Raw genomic sequence first — 20,711 nt, forward strand, 5'->3', positions numbered from 1 at the left:
GAGCCAACAGTAACCCTTGAGCATCACCGGGTGTGACCCAAAAAGCAAAAACAAAACAAAACAAAAAAAAAGTATAAAATTAATGATTCTTGGTTCTCTAATCCCTCAATGATACACTTTATTTTCTGCCTGATTTGGTCCTAGAAATAAAATGTTTCTGGTCAAAAATGGCATTACTATTTCCTGTCTTTAAAACCTTCAAAGTACTAAGCTAACAGGAGCATTTTCCTTAAGGATTTTTGCATGGTAAATGATTCCGTGAAAAGAATCATCTTTTCTATCTCTGCATGTAGTTAACCATGTTATTTTAGGAATTCAGGTTTAGAATTTAAAATAACTATTAAGGGCCAAAGAGTAAGGAGACAAATCACTCGCCTTATATGCCAAAGAACTTGATGGATCCCATTAGGGTCTCCCACGTTCCATTAGGGGGCACTCCGGAGCAGAGTCAGGATATCCTTTAAGCACCCTGAGTGTGGCCCCTAAACATAAGTTAATTAAAATTTTAAGAGGAACTAATCATTGAATAGAAATGGGGAAAACCTTTCCCCAGTAAAATTTCAACAGATTTTTCACTTTCTAAATTGTTTTCTTTTTCTAATAGCTTTTGAATTGACCATTTTTATTAATTAAATAAGGCACTGTTCAGATACCTTATTTAGCTAATAGCATGTGTGGATCTTCATAGTTAACATAGAATTATATAGTCTTTTTTTTCTTTGCCTTTTCAACAGTTATTATTTTTTATATATTTTCTACATACAATTATGCTATGGAAGAATAAAAAAGGTTCTTTGTTAATCCTAACTATATAAAAGACAAAACATCAACAAACACCATAAAAGTTTGTTTCATAATTAAAATCGTAAAAGTGGTATGTGTGGTTCTGAGGAGATAGGACTGAAGTTTAGGACTTACTAGCAGCTGGTCCCAGTTAAGTCACCACCAGTGCATATGGTCCCCAAACCCTTCTAGTTGTGATTTCTGAGCACAGAGCTAGGAGTAAGCCCTGAGAACAGCCTGATACTGCCAAAACCAAAGCAAACAAAAATGTGGTATGTGCATGGTGAGAAGGAGCATATTTCTGGAGATATTTCGACAAGCTCATTTTTTTCATCACAAATATTTTGTTAACATGATGCCAAACTGAATTTTAAAAATATCTCAAAATGTGACATTTATGTAAAATTATTAAAAAATATTTGGGAATCCAGACATTATACATGGTAGGGAAATTGCCTTGCATGCAAGATTTGATCCCTGCCACTGTTTATGTCCCCCAAGCCCCACAGGAAGTAATCCCTGAGTGAGAGATACTGAGTGCAGATCCAGGACTAAACCCTGAGAATGGCTGGGTGTAGCCCCAAAACAAAACCCAGAAGCATTTTCTTCTTTTTATTGTTTTTATGAAGTATATTCATACTCATCAAATATGATATAAATTTGTTTTAATAAAACAATAAGTCATGAAACAATTATAAAATAACTAAGTGAATAATGTAAAATTTATATCACATAATTTATTTAAAAGATATTTTAATTGACTAGATAAGAAATATAATAAAGTTTATGTATCTATAGAGTTAGACAAAGCATAATAGAACTAACTTTATATGCAACGTGTTAATTTTAGTGATTGTCTACAAGATGTATGTTTTTAGGAGTTATGTGTTTTCTTTTATATATGCATATTGGTTCTATTGAGTAGTGGTCTACTATTCTTTTGAAATATGTATTCCTACTGTAATTAAAGGAAAATAGAATAAGTGTTTTCCAGTAATGTAATTCATACTGGTTGACTCAAGAAATATTAACTTTTTTCAATGTTTTTCCAAATGTGTATTTGTATTTTGTTTATGTAATCTAACATTAAGAAGTATGACTTCCCCTAGGCTTTTTATTATCAGTTAGATTAAGATTTCTGAATAGGGGTCAAATGATGTCCTGTAATCACCACCCTCCCCGACCCCCATGCTCTAAGAGGGATATTAGGGGAAAAAAACACATAATTAAAATATGACACTAATTTTGAAATATATCACAAGGTAAAACCTATGTAAACATAAAAACATATTTTTTTACCATCAGCTTAAGTCCACAACTTAATATCTGTATATGGTTAAGTATAGAGCAGTAGGCTTTTCCACTGGAACATACTGAAGGGAAGCCAGCTAGAGATAGTGAATTTATTTTTATTCCTATGACCATAATTATTCCTGTAAAACAAAATTAGATTTATGTCAGTTTAAGTTTTACCTATAAATAATTTGAGATTCCAAATAAGTTTTCTTATATTTCACATATTAAAAAATCAAAGCTATCACTCTAAAGTGGCAATGTTAAATTTCTGAAAATTAATCAACTCATTTAGAAAAATATTTGCTTTTTTTTTTTTTTTTTTGCTTTTCGGGTCACACCCGGCGATGCACAGGGGTTACTCCTGGCTCTACACTCAGGAATTACTCCTGGCGGTGCTCAGGGGACCATATGGGATGCTGGGATTCGAACCCGGGTCGGCCGCGTGCAAGGCAAACGCCCTACCCGCTGTGCTATCACTCCAGCCCCAAAATATTTGAATTTTTAAATTGAGTGTTTGAAATGTAGACCTACTATGGCAGATCAAACATAACATTTATGTAAAATATGCTGTAAATGATAAAGACAAAATTTAACACAAAAACTTGTTTTTCCATCTGGTTGCTCTTGGTTGATCTATAAATACATTTCCATAGCTTGGCATTCATTCTAACTTAAATGCAAACCTATAATAATAAATAATAGAGAATCAAAATCTAATCAGGCTTGTAAATAACATGAAAAAATTTGGATCAGCTTGAGAATCTGCCTTATTTTTGTAGACACAGTCTAGGAAGCATATTTTATGGGATTGTATTTCAAATTTTAGTATTAAAATTGCGATATACTAAAGGATAAAAAATGTAAGAGCATAATATGCAGGATGCATTTGTTTATCGAATTTTTATCACTTATAATCAGTGTTAATGGGCATAGAGATTATCAAATTTATATTAAATATTGTGTATAACTAGTGATTTGACCCCAAAACCACATGGTTGCATAAGCACTACCATTAGTGACCCTTGAGCCCAACACGAGAGTGGCCATAAAGAAAAAGAAAAATTAGTTATTTAATCTTAAATTGAAACTATAAAAAAAGTAAATATCAAGTATATTTGAGAAAAGATTGTATAACTATAACGGGATTTGAAGAACAAAATAATATTTATTTTAAAATATTATACTTTATTTAAAATAAATTATATAACCTTTTATGCAAGTAAATGACTTTTCTGTATTTTATTTATTTATTTCAAATATATCAAATGTAATGGCATTTGAATTTCATTGTTTTTAATGTTGAATGGAAAAACAAAGAATTAGGAGCCTTGCCCTTCAAGTACTTAATGTTCTAAGACGTGAGATCAAATAAATGTACTGGTAACCACACCCAGGTGGACACCATTATATTTGGTCAAATTATGACAGACAAAATTATAACACAATAGCTACTATGTCCTGCATGTTTATAGGGGCTGGGTAAGAGGAAATTCTCTGCTTAATCTGTATCATGCACCAAGAACACAAAAGGCAGAGGTGATTAGTGGTATATTTGACATAGTTTTGCAAACCCTGCATGGAAAAAAATGGTGATACAGCCTTCGGGGAAGGGAGTCTGGGAAGAAAGTTAGAAATAATAACAATCAGAAATGTAAACAGAAAGAAAAGAGAGAGAGAAAGAAAAATAGAAAGGAGAACTACATAATATGACATCATAGAAGTTAAAGCTTCAGAAAACCATGTTGACTGCATCACTAACAAGTCTCTCAGGTCCAGCATGTAAAAAGATCAACTCCATCTGCTACCTACGAGGCAACGTTGTTTTTCCAGACACTAGTCATAAGGGATTGTTTGACGAATGACAAAATACTAAATTCGGTGTAAAAAGTGTATTGGTACTTGAAAGTCAGTAAGTAAGTGCTTTAAAATAATTTAGAAATACTGGGCTGGAGAGAAAGTACAAGAGTTTGGGCACTTTCATCCCCAATGCCACATATGGTCCCGTGAACACCACTGACTGATTCAGTAGAACATAGCCAGGAGTAAGCCCTGAGCACATTCTGATAAGGCCCCAAAACGAAACAACAGAAGAGCTTGCAAGAATTAAAAATGTAATGGAATGAAAAAAAGTGAAAAAAGTTTAAATGATAAATATAAACTTATATGATTATTTTTTCAAGAATATTACCAAATATGTTAACTTTTTTCATATACATAGTCAATCAACTCCTCAATCTAATTTCTATACCAGTGATACATTTAGAAATAGTTTTATTTTCATTTCAATTTAAAATTAGATGTATATTTTATCTCATTGATAAATGTAAAAATTATCTAATATACATGTGTATTTTATCTATTTGACTGCCAGGTGATTATGACCCCATGTTCCTAGCAGTAATCTTTTAAATTAATGTTTTCATTTAGTTACAGATATCATAGAAATGTTCTGTTTTAGAAAGTAGTCCATGTTCAAACCCAACAGCCATATAATGGTAGAAAAATGCCAGAAACTTTTGCTACCACGAGGATTTATGTTCCATAGATTTTTAGTTGTGGATTGTGGGAAGAAGTGAGGAGGTAGGAGCTTATGAACTGAGTTATGAATGACTTCTGAGAAACAGTCACACCTTGTTACTTTACTTATATAGTCACTGTCTTCTTTTTCTCATTTGTTTTTTAATTTTATTTTGCTATTAGAAAATAAACAGATGTGCATACTGTTCTTTCTAACTTGTCTCATGGTACAATTTCTTAAACACTAGTCTAATATAATATTGGAATTGTTTCTTCTCTCTTTGCCCGAGCTGTGTTTGAAATGCATGAATTTTTGACAAGCTGGGTGCATGTTGGTACTTTGAAACATCGACTATCCTTTATCATCTATCTTAGTCGGGGTTGCAATGTTTGATATTTCCTTGGTCCCCAAAGCCTATCACTTACGCCGTGAAGAAACGGATTGGTTTGACAAGCCCAGAGAATCTCGTTTGGATAGTGGACATGGTCTGGATCGAAAACTGCCTGAGAGATTAGTCCACTCTAGACCACTTAGTCAACATCAAGAACAAGTAAGTGCTATATTGGCAATTTATTCTAAATGTATTCAGTTCATCCTAGAATGGTCTTACTTACCCTAAATAAATGAGACTTTATTTATCATGTTCATAAATGAATTTCTTCTACTGATTTAAAGTATTGTGACTGATTGACATTTCAGCATAACTATGGTGCAATTTAAATGGCCATTTACTTAAATGGTCGTTCTTCCAAAAGAAAAGTTAATTGTACAGCATTTCAAATACTGCACAAAGAGATTACAGGAAACTCTTGAAGAGCTTATAGAATTGAGGATGGCATAGAGTTGGGTGGTTTTAATGCTTCCAAATAACAATGTGTATATATGTTAAAAATAGTAAATAAAAGCATCAAATGAATATAGTTAAGAACATAGAAGACTTGGGTGTAAGGAAACCGGTAGAGCAATTTAAGTTTTTTCTGCATCCATTAGAAATGTAGACAGAAAAATAAACAGTGAAATAGAATTTTTATCTTCAGATCAATACACACAAAATAGGCATTAACATCTATTCATAGTTGAAAAACTGAAAAGATTAGGTGAATTTTACAATTGATAATATGATGCAAAAATCCAATCTCATTTCCTTTGAACAAATAAGGTGGACTTTGGTTTGAACTTTGAAATATGAGATTGACAGTTGGATAATCTGAGCAAAATTTCTCTGATAGATCAGATCCTTGGAATCTGATATATTAATTAAAATACTTGCCAAAAGATATAGTGTATAGATATAAATTCTTTGAAATTCTATATAGATCAGTGTGATAGAAAAATGTAAATTCTGACCCTAGTCCATGCAAAGGTTTTAAACTTTCTTTCCACCTGCCAACTAATTTACTTTTGTTTCAGAAACCTCAATTTGCCAGTGGAAAGAAAGAAAATGAAGTCTATAGAGTTATCATATTAATGTCTCATTAATGATCATTTTATTCTTATTGTTGATTTATATAAATCAGATTTTCCTCAAAAGCTGTAAGTTTTTTTTCTACCTAAAAGAAGATCTACAGTGAATTAGAAATAGCAGCGTCAATAATACAACTTCAGAGAGTATTATAATGAGGAAATATGCTTTTTTCTATGGAATTCATTTTAGCATCTAGTGTACTTAGAAACTTCTGATAAATTTGTTCACCAGAAACACAAAAAGGCAAAAATGATGGTATTCCTTATAAAATAAAAATAAATAAGAAGCAGTCGTACTATTAGTTAGAGAGATAGAGCACTAGGATAATTTTTTTGGCTTTTCTTCCCTGTTACAATGAATTGATGAAAATTGAATTTCCATTTTCATTTCCTAACAATTTAGAGCAAAATCGTTAGCTGTCAGTTACTCATCTCACACTTATTATGGTGTAAGCTCTCATCCTTGACTTTGTTTTTATGTAACGCAAGTTTTAAACTAAACTTTATGATAAGGCATCCATATCAAACATTCATCCATTTAAGACAGGGAGAACTACACTTGGTCAGTCTCTGGACTAGATTAAAGCAGACTGCATTCCCAACTAGACTACTTTTATTTTATAAATCTCCTACCATTGTCTTTCTTCTTATACTTTAAATTTCCTTGCTCTTAGAATTTGAATGCATCAGTGAAGAGTATGTGACCCCATACAATAGAATACCTCTTTCCATCACTGTTGCATCTATACACATAAAGCAAAAGGCTTCCTTTAGAAGCTGTTACATGAGTTGTTATTTCCCAAACAGAATAAATCACTTCACAGGGGATATTGGTTAGTAAATTTGAATACCATAATGGGCCCAGAAACTACTAACATTTATATGTATATGTATATGTATATATATGTATATATACATATATATAGTTTGAATCGTGTTTTTTTAAAACATAAAATTACATTTGCTAGTCTAATTCTGTATATTTCCTTTTAAGAGTCTTTAACATTGCTTTTTCACTTACACATGTATGTCTTAGATTATACAGATGAATGGAAAGACTATGCACTACATTTTTCCTCATGCAAGGATAAAAATAACAAGAGATTCTAAGGATCACACAGTTTCAGGTAAAGGTATCAATTCATATACTTTTACTGATTTTGTGTTAAATTGAAATGCATATTTGTAATTTTAATAAATTGACATTTAGTTTTGAAAAAGTCATTTTTTCTGTAAAAATTGTGTTTTGGAAAATTTGAAATAAGAATATAGAACATAATAGACAAGATCATTAATATTACACATAACTAAGAGGTAAATATTTAGACTTAGTTAGTTTGCCCTTTATCTAAATTTTCTAACTTTAAATTTTATTAAACCAAAATAAAAATGATCAAAATGTTGCCGGTGGGTCAGAGATAGTTCAGCAGGTAAGGTCTTTGCCTGCATGCAGCCAACCAGTTTTTAGTTCCATGTGGTCCTCAATCCCTGCCACGGGTATTCCTTGAATGCAGAACCAGGAACGTGAGCATAACTGGCAGTTGCCCCCCAAACTAACAAATAAACAGGAAAATGTTGCTGGTTGCAGGCATGAAGGTATGATACTCATTAGAGAAGGAGTAGGATTCCCCAGGTGGCTTAGGTGAGGTGAGGAGGAGAGAGTTGGCATCCTTGAAAGACAGCTTTTCTCTCTACCCACCTCTGCTCACCTTAGTCACCCAAAAAAGTACGCAGGGAAATCTAGTACTGATGAAAGACTGAGATGAGCCTGATGAGAAGCTTCACAATATAGAACTTACATCTTACCAGGCCCACTAGGCAATAGTCAGTCAAGCCAACACATGGATTCCACTTGTTCTGCCTGGCGTGGAAAATGATATTCTTGCCACACAACTTCTCTGGGCACCCTGGAATCCAGGATGGTGCAAGGAGTTTTTCATTGCAGGAAAGGAAAGTCAGTCCTAAATTCTTGCCCAGGTGTTTCAGTTCCATTAGTGTTTCCTCACCAAAAGGAATTTCAGAAGAGGAATAATGAAGTGAATTAAGTTTATTTGGCAGGAAAGAGAGAGATAAATAAACATAGGTGCTAAAGAGAGGATACAGGCTTCTCCAGAGTAGAAAAATCAAAGTACGCCATTCCATGCTGGGATGCCATTTTTGCAGAATAAGAAAATGCATCCTAAAGTAATAAAGCCCACATCTCAAGTAAATGTGGACAAAGAGGCATCATTTAAGAAGCCAAATTAGTTGTTATAGTTTTTCCACACTGCCCCCAATCAATCTATTGCTAAGACTGTTGCCATGGGTTTTCTAGAATGCTCCTGAAGCAGTTGATGTTCTTCTTTTGATATTTTTACCATGGCCTTGTTTGAACACTCTGGGGGTCCAGCCTTCTTTTCTCTCTGGAAGCCTTTGTGCACCTGGCCTAGAATTCTGCATCTCAATAGTTTTCTAAGCTCCTGAGTTGAGTCAAAGGAGACCTTTGTGATAGTTTTAGGTTCCAAGCATTATATTACCAATATACTGTATAAAATCCCAGGACCCCTTATCTTCCTACCTGCAACAAAAAAAGGACATAATTAGCTTTGATATCATGCTATGAAAATGTCCTTAAGATCTTATCCAAACTTTCAATTTTCCAAACAATCTCACTTTTTTCCCTAGTCAAAATTCTGATCCAAAAAGAATGTGGTACTTAGTTATCCTACCTCCTTTATCTTCTCCAATGTGGTACTTCCTGTCTCTACCTTTGTTCCCTTTCTGCTTACTGTCCTTTATCGAAAGCTTTTTTTTTTGGGGGGGGGGGGGGTCACACCCGGCAATGCACAGGGCTTACCTCCTGGATTTGCACTCAGGAATTTCTCCTGCTGGTGCTCAGGAGACCATAAGGGAAGCTGGGAATTGAACCCGGTCGCCCACATGCAAGGCAAACGCCCTACCCACTGTGCTATTGCTCCAGCCCCTAAAGCTTTTGAAATATAATGGGATGTTTGAATTGTAAAAATTATAGTATTAATGAAGTCCGTGACCCCTGTCAGCTGGCTAATAGTGAGGCAGAAAGGAAAAGGACAACCACTTTCTCCCGAGCCACTTCTTCTACCTCAGGACCGTCTGAGAAGGCTAGGTTTGATAAAGTCTGTGATGAGCTCTTGTCCTGCAAGGGCTCCACTGGCCCAATAGGTGGCCATCCAGTCACACCTAACACCCTCTTGGCCTTCTTGACATGGGAGTTAATCCCCACCACCTGATTTCTCTGGGAGCTGTGGACTAACGCTGAAGTGAAGAATTGCTCTTTGCAGGAAAAGAAAGCCAGTCCTAGGGCTTAGCTAGAGCTTCTGTGTCCTTATCATTCTCACAGAAAAGAATTTTAGGAGTAGTCAAGTGGTGAAGTAAAAACCAATTTTATTTGGAGGTTTTAAAGGAAGGGGAGGAAGACAGAGAATGGGAGAAAGAGTAACATGTTCAAGAGAGAGAGCACGGTTTTCTCCAAAGACAGAGAGCAGTCACATGGACAAAAGCAGCACATGTGCTTGGGCAACATACGTGCGCTCTTCCTTTGCTCACATAAACTTAGTATGAAAAAATCTTTTATAGCTTTTTTTTTTTTTTTTAACATGGAGTTTCTAGCTAGGTAAGAGTTCGTTGCTTGGGTGGTTGCCAAAAGTGTAGAGTTGGGAGTGGTTGATGGTCTTCTTTGAATTTCCTTTTCGTGTTCTTTGTTCCTGTGGAACTTCTCTCAGTGGAGGGGTCCAGCCTTTCTGTATCTCTGGTGCCAAATGAAGTTCTAGTGCTTTTTTTTTTTCTTTTTGGCTCACACCCAGCGATGCACAGGGGTTCCTCCTGGCTCATGCACTCAGAAATTACTCCTGGCGGTGCTTGGGGGACCATATGGAACGCTGGAAATCGAACCCACATCAGCTGCGTGCAAGGCAAACACCCTACCTTCTGTGCTATAGTGCCAGCCCCAAAGTTCTAGTTCTTAAGCTCAGGAAGTGAACTCTTTATAGCCTTGTGACTGTTAGTTTTATTACTTCCCCAGAATTCCATTGCCATGAGGGCCCTTTCCTATCGACATGCCCACATCATTAAGATTTGTACTATAAAATATTTTTTAAAGCCAGTGCATTTTTATTAATTTGAGTGTGAGAGGTTTGGGTCACATCCATGACAGCGATCAGGGTGACTCCCATTTCTGTGGTAGAGGTCCCTTCTGGAAGTGCTGGCCCATTAGAGTCCCAGGAATTGAACCCAGGAATTGAACATCCAGAGTATGTCTCAGTCCATTGGGCTATCTTTCCTGTCTTAATGCAATTTTAAAAGATAAGTTATAGCTATGATCTCAGTACAGTTTTTTATAGACATTGCATATAATTAGGAAATATTAATGAACCTATCTTACATAATATTTTATGCCTCAGAGGACTTTCTTAAGGACTGAAAGATATAACAAAGAATAAAAAGATAAATTTCTTCAGTGTACCTGCCATAGTTGCCATAGTGCTTGCATTTTTTAAACCATGAAGCATATAAATTGGAACAAACTTTGCTTTAAGCAATATTCTTCTCTTAACTCTCTTTATTTTCATAGAAAATGAATCAATTAGGCATCTAATTTTTTTTTTTGGTCATGATTGGGTTATTTTTCTTCTACCAGAGACAGATAATTCAACCTTTCACAGTTTTATTGGATACACACTATGTTTTTAAGTGCTGATGAAATTCCAGGCATGAATCTTAAAATCTAGTAGCTCTCTTTGTGAGATAATTACTTAATGCAAACTGTTTTTTGTTCCCTGCAGTTCATAAAGTGAAATAACAGTATTCTTTTACTTACCAGGGTCAATTTTTAAAATCTGTATGACAAAAAAATTCAGACTGTTATATGAAACCATTAGGAATCTGTATCAATCTCTTTTTTCCATCTATAGTATTTGTATACTGTATTTGATTATTTCTTCACACTTATTGCTGTTCTTTTGCTATTTTAAATTTATATTTGCCCTATTATGCTAAAACTAGGGGGAAATTTTTCACTGTCACTGTCATTCCTTGCTCATCGATTTGCTCGAGTGGGTACCAGTAACATCTCCATATGAGACTTGTTGTTACTGTTTTTTGGCATATTGAATACGCCATGGGTAGCTTGCCAGGCTCTGCCTTGTGGGCAAGATACTCTCGGTAGCTTGCCAGGCTCTTCAACAGGGCTAGAGGAATCAAACCTGGTATGCAGTAGGAAAACAAAAAACTCATTTGTGGGGTAGACAGATGAGGTAGGGAGTACTCAAGTCCTAATCCTGGACTCAGGGCTCAATCCTGGTGGTACTCAGGGAACCGTGTGCATCCCGGGGTTGGCTGTGAGCAAGACAAATGTCTTGATTCCTATAATTCTCCAGATGAAAAAACTTATTTTTAACAGGAACCCAGATGACTCTGACACCTGTGACACAGGTGACGGGGGGGGGGGGTCCATAGCTCCCTCTCTGATAAAACTTTGGAGAACCGTGAGGCCCAAACTGTTCCACGGCTCCTGAAAGGGAGACTCACCTCAGCAAGTCATTTACCCTCATTGCCGTTATCATCCAATTCTCCAAAGCACAGCCTTAAACCCCTGGAAGAAATTCTTTTCCTTTCAACCAGTTTTAGAATTGGATCTCTTAATTATCCATTTTCCATGCGCTTTTTGGCCCAGGGGTTCAATCACTCATCATTACCACAGCCCATCTCGGGTAATAACTGCTAGAATGCAGGAGCTCTGGGAATCTTTCCTGATCTTTTACCCACCTTTGATTTCCTAAAGTAAAGTGCCCCTGAGACAAGCTCTGCAAATACATCCACACAGGTTGGGGCACACTGATACCACAGGCCTGTGAGATAGCTCAGAATCTCATTCAAAGGCCAGAGTAATAGCATAATGGGTAGGGAGCTTGCCATTCGCGAAGCGTACCCTGCTTTGACCCTTAGCACCCGACATGATCCTCCAAGGACTGCCAGAAGTGATCCCATCACAGAGCCAGTAGTGAGCCCTGAGCACCGCCAGATGTGGCCCCCAAACAAGCAAACAACAGAGAGGTAGTATAGGAAAAAAAGGTATTTGCTTTACACACAGCAGACACCAGTTCAATCTGCAGCACCCCATATAGAACCCCAAACTCCACTACAGGGGGATCCTTGAGCACAGAACCCTGAGTACAGAGCAAGAAACAGCCTTTGAGCACTGCTTGGTCTGGTCAATAATCCTCCCCACTCAAAGGGAGGGAAAAAAAAAATCTCATTCCAAGCCACACAAACTTATTGCTGTTCTTTAGCTCTTTTAAAAAATTAAAATATTTGTTCTATTATGCTAAAACTAGGGGGAAATTTAAAAGGAAAAATAACTGAAACTTATTGACTTCTTGGTAGAGATAATCTCATATAAAAACTAGATTCAATTTCAATATATATCTTTTGCAGAATTAGCAAGAAAATTGTCATTTTGAATAATAAATCCTAGCAGTATACTGTATCATCTCTTTGTGTGCCCCAATTATTTTCATACCTACTTAAAATAATTAAAAAATTAAGTATTTCTCTACTGAATTTATTCATCATTGGTTATTACTTGAGTGTGTTTTCCATGTGTCTTTAGGAAGCATAATCTCTTACTGAATTGTTTTCAGTAAGTCTTTAAAGTGCCTCAGAGTTATTTATACACATATAAATTCAAGGCTAGAATCAGAAACAACAGTCTTTATCAATGTGTAGAAGCTAAACTAGTAATATGCAAGCCCTAGAACACAGCTTTTATGCTCCAAGCTAATCTCAGTGTTATTTGATACCCAATCAAAAGACAAGTTGGAGAATTGAGAGATAATTCAATGGATGAAAGCCCTGCCCTTAGTTTAAAGCCAGGTGTAGCCCTAAGCACTATTCAATGTCCTCCCTCCCCGTGCCTAACTCCCAGGATTAAATATCTGGTGATATTAAAGACTTACTGTTGTTTTTTGCTATGATTATCATTTTATGTAAATATAAATATTAAATGTACAAATTTTTTGAAGAATATACTAAAGCATTTACAGGTTATATTATATATTTATAACCTGTGAAATTATACATTACTGTGTAATTTATAATACAGGTGAAATTATATCATTACTGTGATTTCTTTAAAAGTTAGTTATGTGAATAATGAAGAACAAATAGATTTAGAAATGTTGATCACAATTTATTGCTGTTGGAATTGAATGATTAATCACAATGGATCTTTTAGTCATATCACTACTTCATCATTCATGGTTTTTTTGACAATAAAAATTTAAATTTTTTCTTATATTTAATTTCACCAATAGTAGAAAAACTAAGCAATGACTTAACCGCCTTTAAAAATAATGATGCTATGAAGAAAGAGCGAAGCAACTGGTTACTTGTGAGTTTTTGTTTGGTTTATATTAAACCCATTACAAATAGACGTAGTGTGTATTTATCATATCTTAGTAAGCGATTTTAGCTGGGTAAAACATTTAGATGTTTTATGAAAATTATTAAGCACACTATGTGTGTAAAAACACAAAAAAGAAGAGGGCCCAGCGGGGCTCTATCTCTCCCGCTGCCAGCATTCAGTAGTCTCCAGCTGCTTCCCCCACCCTGGGGAGATTGATGGCGATGATGAGGCAGGCGAAGGAAGGAACTGAGCCAAGCTGGTTGGTCTCAATCGCAGTGTATTCCATCTCCTCTCTATACACTCCCGTCTCTCTCTTGCATCTTCCGAGAGCTCCCTCCGCCCCACAGTCTTAGTTTATATAGCAAATTACATAGGGTGGTGGCACAAAGATGGGTTTAACATCAACAAATCAACAAAGAAGACCATTTCTCGAGATTAACAAAGTCTCATCTAAGGAAATCTCATCTAAGGAGATCCACTCAAGGGTGTCATTCCAAACAAGGGTGTATCAGGGTGTGAGTAATCTACTTAAATAGTTATAGTAAATCTATATTTCTAGCAATGTCATTCTGTAAGAGCACAGTAAGTGATATAAAGTTTGGTTTTTCCTGAGGACATCTCCAGACCACAGTCCTCAGGCCAGGTTAATCTTCCTAACCCCAGCAGGATCCTAATCTCATCGTTACTTTTGGATCATGACAGCATTGTCCATGATCATGCTCTCAACTTATAGTTGAGTATTGTGGCACTTTGGCCTGGCCTATCTCTATGCCAGGGTAGCACATAACTCAACGCTTGCCCTGGATCCTTCCTGTCCCTCGTCGGGATCCTGCTTTTGGGGTGCTAGGAACTGAGGGCAACTTGAGTTAAGAAAGCAGATGCCCAGGAGTAAATATTATTGGAGTCAATCAACTCCCAAGTTACAAGCACAATATTGTCTTCCTGTGTCCATACAGAAAGGACATTGCTTTAAGGTAAACTATGTTCCCTAAGGCAAGGCTAAAAGGACAAACCCCATGTTATCCTACAACTATGTAAAGTTTGAAAATATTTAGTACAATGGTTTAAAGTCATTTGTTCATGCACAAAGTTGAAAAATGAGAAAACAGATAATAAGTTTAAAATTCAGAAAGCCCTTAGTTGGGGTGTACCTCTATAACTAATTTAAGTTTTGAGGATAAATTTATTTGTTGTAAAATAACACTATCTCTGTGTCACTAATGTGAAATGTTATACATAATGATGTACTCAATAAATGTTATTTCACCTTCTCTTAGATAGGATTAGAATAGAGAGGAAAAAATGCAGTGCTCACAAAGTGAGACTTTATTCCATTAGAATTCCATCTTATGACTCCAGAAACACAGCTGTTTAAAAACAAGCCAAAGAAATTTTTTCTATTAAAAAAATGTATTTGCTCATGTATAGTTCAGTTCTATAATGGATTGGCTACATCTGCAAGGCTATAAAAACTAATTAGAAAATAAATTAGTGAAGAAGTTAAAGATGTTTAGGTTCAAAAGATAGCAGTGACTTCTATGAATAAAAGTGGCCTATATTCTACCAAACCTGTTTGTATAAATTATAAAAATAGTGAACAAATGCAGTCAGCTCTTTTTATTATTATTTTAATAGTTATACTGTAGGATGATTTAGATATTATGAATATGATATTTAATAAAAACATCACTGACTTTGGTGAATTTGTACAACCTCACCATAATTTTGTTTTAGAATGTTCCAATTTGTATAAAAATTTATCTTAAAGTTGCTAACAGTATCTGCTTTCAACTCATCTTTTCAGCATTAGGTGATAGATTTTACTTTGTGTCTCTGTAAGTATGTGTTTTCTAGGCAGTTTATATAAATTGAATGACACAGTACGGAATTTTGGTACTTGTCTTTTTTCACTTATCAATAATTATAATACATTGTTGGATAGCCTACATTTGCTTATTAATTGGACATTCATCAGTTTCAAAAATACTAGCATACAAGTTTAGGTTTAGATATGATATTTTGAGTGGTTTCCTAGAATTTAAATTATTGATTTGTATGGTAAATTTCTTTTAAACATGGCTGTGCTTAGGGCATACTCATCCTGATTTTGTACTCAGGGATAACTCCTAGCAAGAGTCAGGTGAGGATATGTGGTGCTGCCTATCGAATCAGGTCAGTCACATGCAAAGCAAATGCTCTACTCACTGTATAATATCTCCAGCTCCCTATTTTTTAACTCTTTAACAAACTACTTAATAATTTTCTAATGTAATTGACTATGCCATAAGGCATTCTTACCAGAAATATTTTCCAGTTTCTCCATGTCATTGTTAACACCAAATAATGTCTATCTTGCATTTTATCAAAGACTTATATGGATATTATTAAGTTAGCTATTAGCAATATATCTTCTTTGGTGGAAAGTCTATTAAGATGTTTTCTTCATGACATATCTAAGTTGTTTACTTTCTTATTGAGCTGTAAGAGCTCTTTACAGATTTCAGATATAAGACCCTTGTAAGAGATATCATGTACATATGTATCCTTCTAGTATGTGTCTTGCCTTTTTTGTATAATTTAAAGGTGGATTTGAAAAGAAAATTTTCATAGTTCAGTAGACTACTTTTGTCAATTGAACTATGATTTTTTTAACATATTACAACATAACAAAAATTTTATTTTATGTTTCATATCAGAATCTATCTTCATTTAGACCTAAGATCTCTTTTGCATTTGATTTTGGATATGATATGAGGCAGAGGTCCAAATCTTTAATTGCTTTTTGTTATTGGTTTTGTATCACTAATTGATACCCAAATATGTAAATTTTTTAATTAAAAAATCTCAGGAATAATCCCTGAGTGCAGAGCCATAAGTAAACCCTGAGCACAGCTGGATTTGCCCCCTACCCCCATTAAAATACCTGTACCCTTAACTCTGAGCCATCTCCCCAGTCCTATTTTGTTTCTTTATATATTTACCATACATGACCATTAAGTGATTAATTACATCTATGAGTAAGTCAACCATGGATAATAAACTAAAACTTTGACTAAGTATCTGTTTGTTTTGTCTTTTTGCAAACGAATTTTATTATAATGGCCAGATATTTTAAAATACTCTTGTAATTTTTTAAATGATCTAAATACGCTCAAAATTACTTTAAAGCAATTGAATGAAAAGTGGCCAATACAGTTTTTCCATCAATATTCTTGATCTGTATCTATCTGTCTTATGTAGAATCAGCACTGGTGAATCTTTAAAGACTAATATCTAAAAGCTCAACAACTTTACCTAGATAACTTGATTGAGACCAAGTTATTTACTAGATGATGGTGTGCATTCATCCAGTTGTATTCAACTTGTATTTTAAGTCACTGTCACTGTCACTGTCATCCCATTGCTCATTGATTTGCTCGAGCGAGCACCAGTAACTCTCCGTTGTGAGACTTGTTGTGTATTTTAAGTAAATATATAAAACCAGTAATACTGTGTAAAAAATAAATACCCGCTCTCTTGGGGCTGTGAAATTCCCCACACCACAGGGCTGTGTAAGCCCCTCATGAGTCCAGGGATGTCACATGAAAGGAGGTTCTTCATGGGCTCTCTGGGCGGCTCTCTCGCCATCTGTGTTCGGTGCTCTCCAGCTGCTTCTCCACCCTGGACGGCTGTTGCCTTGGACGGACAAAGGAAGAACGCGGGCCAACCTGGTTGCTGATTAGTTGTCTTTTATTGAATCTCTCATCTCTCCCGGCTCTCTTTCTCTGGGTCTATCTCTCTCTAACCACGCAATTCTCTCTTCCCGCTGTATCTGTCTCCTCTATCTCTCTCTGCTGTCTCTGTCTCAATCCCCCTGCAGCAACCTTCAATCAATTCCTTCTACAATCCAACAACCAATTCATTTCTCAAATCATCAATCTCTTTCTCTGAACAATCCCTCCTTGCTCCCTGCAGCCGCTCTTTTTATCCTCTTACCAAGCTTCTCCAACCAGGCCTCCCCACTGGAAGCATGATCAAAAATGTTTTTTCGGAATTCTCGAACACCTGCAGCCCATGAGGGCAAAACAGCCTTTAGATGTGTTTCTCCTCTTCTTAGACCTGCAACTTAATTAGCATATTAAATTCTCTTACTATTTACCATTCTGTATGGACACAGTAATAGACACTTTTAGGCTTGTAGGGTGACTCTCCTGGAGACATCTTACCATAGACTCAGACTACAGTGCTCATACCAGATCAATTGTTCCTAACCCCAGCAGCGTCCAAATCTAGTTATTATTTTTGGATCATGACAGAACTTGTCCATGACCAAGCTTTTAATTTATAGTTAAGCATTTGGGCACTTTGGCCAGGCCCATTTTGATGGCAGGGTAGCTCATAGTCACCTGGGTCCATCCAATCCCTGGTCAGGACCCTGCTTTGGGGGATATACGAAGTAATGGCAATTTAGGCTTAAGTCCAGAGACCAGATGTCCAGGAGGTAAATTATCTGGAGTCAATCAAATCCCAAACCAAGGGCTTGTCTTTTTAACTGTCTCCTTGTATCCATACAAAAAGCAACAGCTCTGAAATAATAATCCTGCAAAGGATATTAAGGAGAAGAGAAAGACCATATTTACAAGTCAGAGTCTGATCAGGAGACAAAATTAATTGACAGGTTGGGGGGCAATCAACAAACACAAGCTTCCCCAGTGGCCAAGAAGGAAGCGCAAACCAACCATTATCATATAACACTGAACTAAGAAATATACAGAGAAAAATCTTTAAGTTTCAGACCACAGAGAAGTAATATTTTACTTTTTACATGACAATAGCTGGGTACTTGGAAGCTTACAGATAAGATTTTTGTTTGTGTTTCTGCCTGAGGTTAAATCTTCTGACAGGGACAGATAAGGAGACAGAGGAAAAAGGGGAAACTTTGGAAGGAAGGGTAAAAGCAAAGGAAAGAAAGAGAACATTCCTTGGTATCACCTCTCTTGGAAATAAAGAGAAAATGTTTCGCCAGAATGTATTTCTAATGGATAAATTGCAGAAAGTTTCCATATTCACCATTGCTACTTTTTAAATTTATGAACATAGCACTGTAGCACTGCACTGTAGCACTCATCAATTTGCTCGAGTGGGCACCAGTAACGTCTCTACTGTAAGACTTGTTACTGTTTTTGGCATATCAGATACGCCACGGGTAGCTTGCCAGGCTCTGCCATGGAGGTGGGATACTCTCACTAGCTTGCTGGGCTCTCTGAGAGGGACGGAGGAACCGAACGCCGGTTGGCCGCATGCAAGGCAAATGCCCTACCTGCTATGCTCCAGTTCAAATTTATGAACATAGATGCTAAATATAAAGATTTAATTTTTGAAGCATAAATGGTACAGAAATAGGAAGTCAAAGGTTTTTAAAGTTTATAGATTCTTTTTCAAGATTTAGAAATGGTTCTTCAGGGCTGGAGCGATATTTCAGCAGGCAGGGATTTAGCCTTGCATGCGGCTGACCCGGTTCAATTCCCAGTATCCCACATGGTACCCTGAGCACCGCCAGAAGTGATTTTTGAGTGCAGAGCCAGGAATAACTCCTGAGCATTGCCAGGTGTAACCACAAAAAGCAAAAAGCCAAAAAAAAATCGTTCTTCAGTCACTAAATGGAACATCTTCACTTTAATTATGTAATAATTGTTGATCTTCATCAAAGAGGAAAATTTCTTTCCTTTATTATCTTTGTTTAAAATTGCCCTTGCCATTTGTAACAAAACAGATGTATCTGGTTCTCAGTGATCAATAATAGTTTTCTGATGCATAAAAATAAGTTAAAATGTCAAAAGTTCATTTTTATCTCAATTGGATTTCTCATAATAATTATTCACCATTTTTTTCCATGTGATTAATTTCAGGAAAATTTGTTTTTGATGTATTGCAGTTTACTAAGTTATTAATTTAACTTGTACCTTGTAGTAACTGTCATATTAATGTTCAAACAATTATAGAAATGAATTAAGGCTTAAGTTAGAAGTATTAGTTCATGTCACATTGTTTTTTACTTTATGAATTGCAATTATTTGCATATTTATGTTGCTTCTCAATCGATGATAGTCATTACTGCCTGTTTTGTAAATCATAAATAAATTCTATATTCTGGAGTTCTTTTACAGGGAACACCATCATGCCAATGCTTATAAAATTCCGGGTTAAAAAAGGGCAAAGATATTATATTTTATCTTGGTAAAATTGATGAAATAAAAATGCTTTTATTATAAAGTTAATCTTAATATATCTTCCTAAGATTTCAGAAGTTTGTTTCATACCAAGTACTACCAAAATCATAATTATCTAATTATATTATTACAAATAATTTTCTATTCCTAATACAGGTAATGGATTAGGAATTAGAATTGTGGGTGGTAAAGAAATCCCTGGACATAGTGGAGAAATCGGAGCCTATATTGCCAAGATTCTTCCTGGGGGAAGTGCAGAACAGACAGGGAAACTTATGGAAGGTAAGAATAAGGATTTCAAAATAAATGAGAATGATTGTGTTCATATTAAATATATTTCAATTTAATATGCATTTTATGAAATACTTAAGCAAAGATCCATTCTTATAATTAATTGTGAGTTGTTGGTAACACAATATAAATATAGATATATGTACAGTTATAATCACTGTATTTTCAATCACATTGTCCTTTGATAGTTGACTTACAATAGGGTTATCTTCTTTGAGTAACACGAATTTGTCAAAGATTTTATACTGACTGATGTAATTTTTTTTTAAAAAAGCATTAAGTTATGTTAGCATTTTGTAAAAAAAATTGTAAATACTAACAAAATTGTGTTGAAAACAGAGCCATGAAATTATGAGACAATTCTATACATGATGAAATTAGGTCAGCGAACTTTAAATGACTCACAGTCCAAATCCATCTTATGCCTTTATATGTAAACAATGCTTTATTGGAACATAGCCAGAATAAAACTTTTAAAGACTGAACATGAGTTTTTCTCATACTAAAAAGCTAAAAGTGTATTCATGATAGAGTCTAAGTGGTACATAAATAATACTCTTTGACCTTTTATAGTTGCTAGCTACTTTCAGATCCTATCTACCTCATCACATAATATTTTAAATTAACTTTAACTTTAAATTTAAATTTAAAATTTAATTTAATTTTAAATTTTAAAATAACAAACTAACATTCTAATATCATAACATATCTTGACAGTTTCTTTTAGTAA

The 20,711-nt window shown here is 35.2% G+C and overlaps 1 protein-coding gene across 6 annotated transcripts in view; it reads left to right on the top strand.

Moving 5' to 3' along the window:
* The window catches only part of PCLO (piccolo presynaptic cytomatrix protein), a 365,554-nt gene that overhangs the window by 227,655 nt on the left and 117,188 nt on the right, over positions 1-20,711 (top strand). For all 6 annotated transcript variants that reach the window (XR_008628418.1, XM_055124466.1, XM_055124435.1 and 3 more), the window contains exons 8-10: positions 5,011-5,147; positions 7,098-7,188; positions 19,847-19,972. Coding sequence is in view for 5 of the 6 variants with exons in the window: in XM_055124466.1 (XP_054980441.1) it covers positions 5,011-5,147; positions 7,098-7,188; positions 19,847-19,972 (354 nt within the window). In the remaining variant the exon portion in view is untranslated. The remainder of the gene's footprint in view (positions 1-5,010; positions 5,148-7,097; positions 7,189-19,846; positions 19,973-20,711) is intronic.

This window comes from Sorex araneus, chromosome 1 (genome assembly GCF_027595985.1).
Source record: "Sorex araneus isolate mSorAra2 chromosome 1, mSorAra2.pri, whole genome shotgun sequence".
Taxonomy (NCBI): Eukaryota; Metazoa; Chordata; class Mammalia; order Eulipotyphla; family Soricidae; genus Sorex; species Sorex araneus.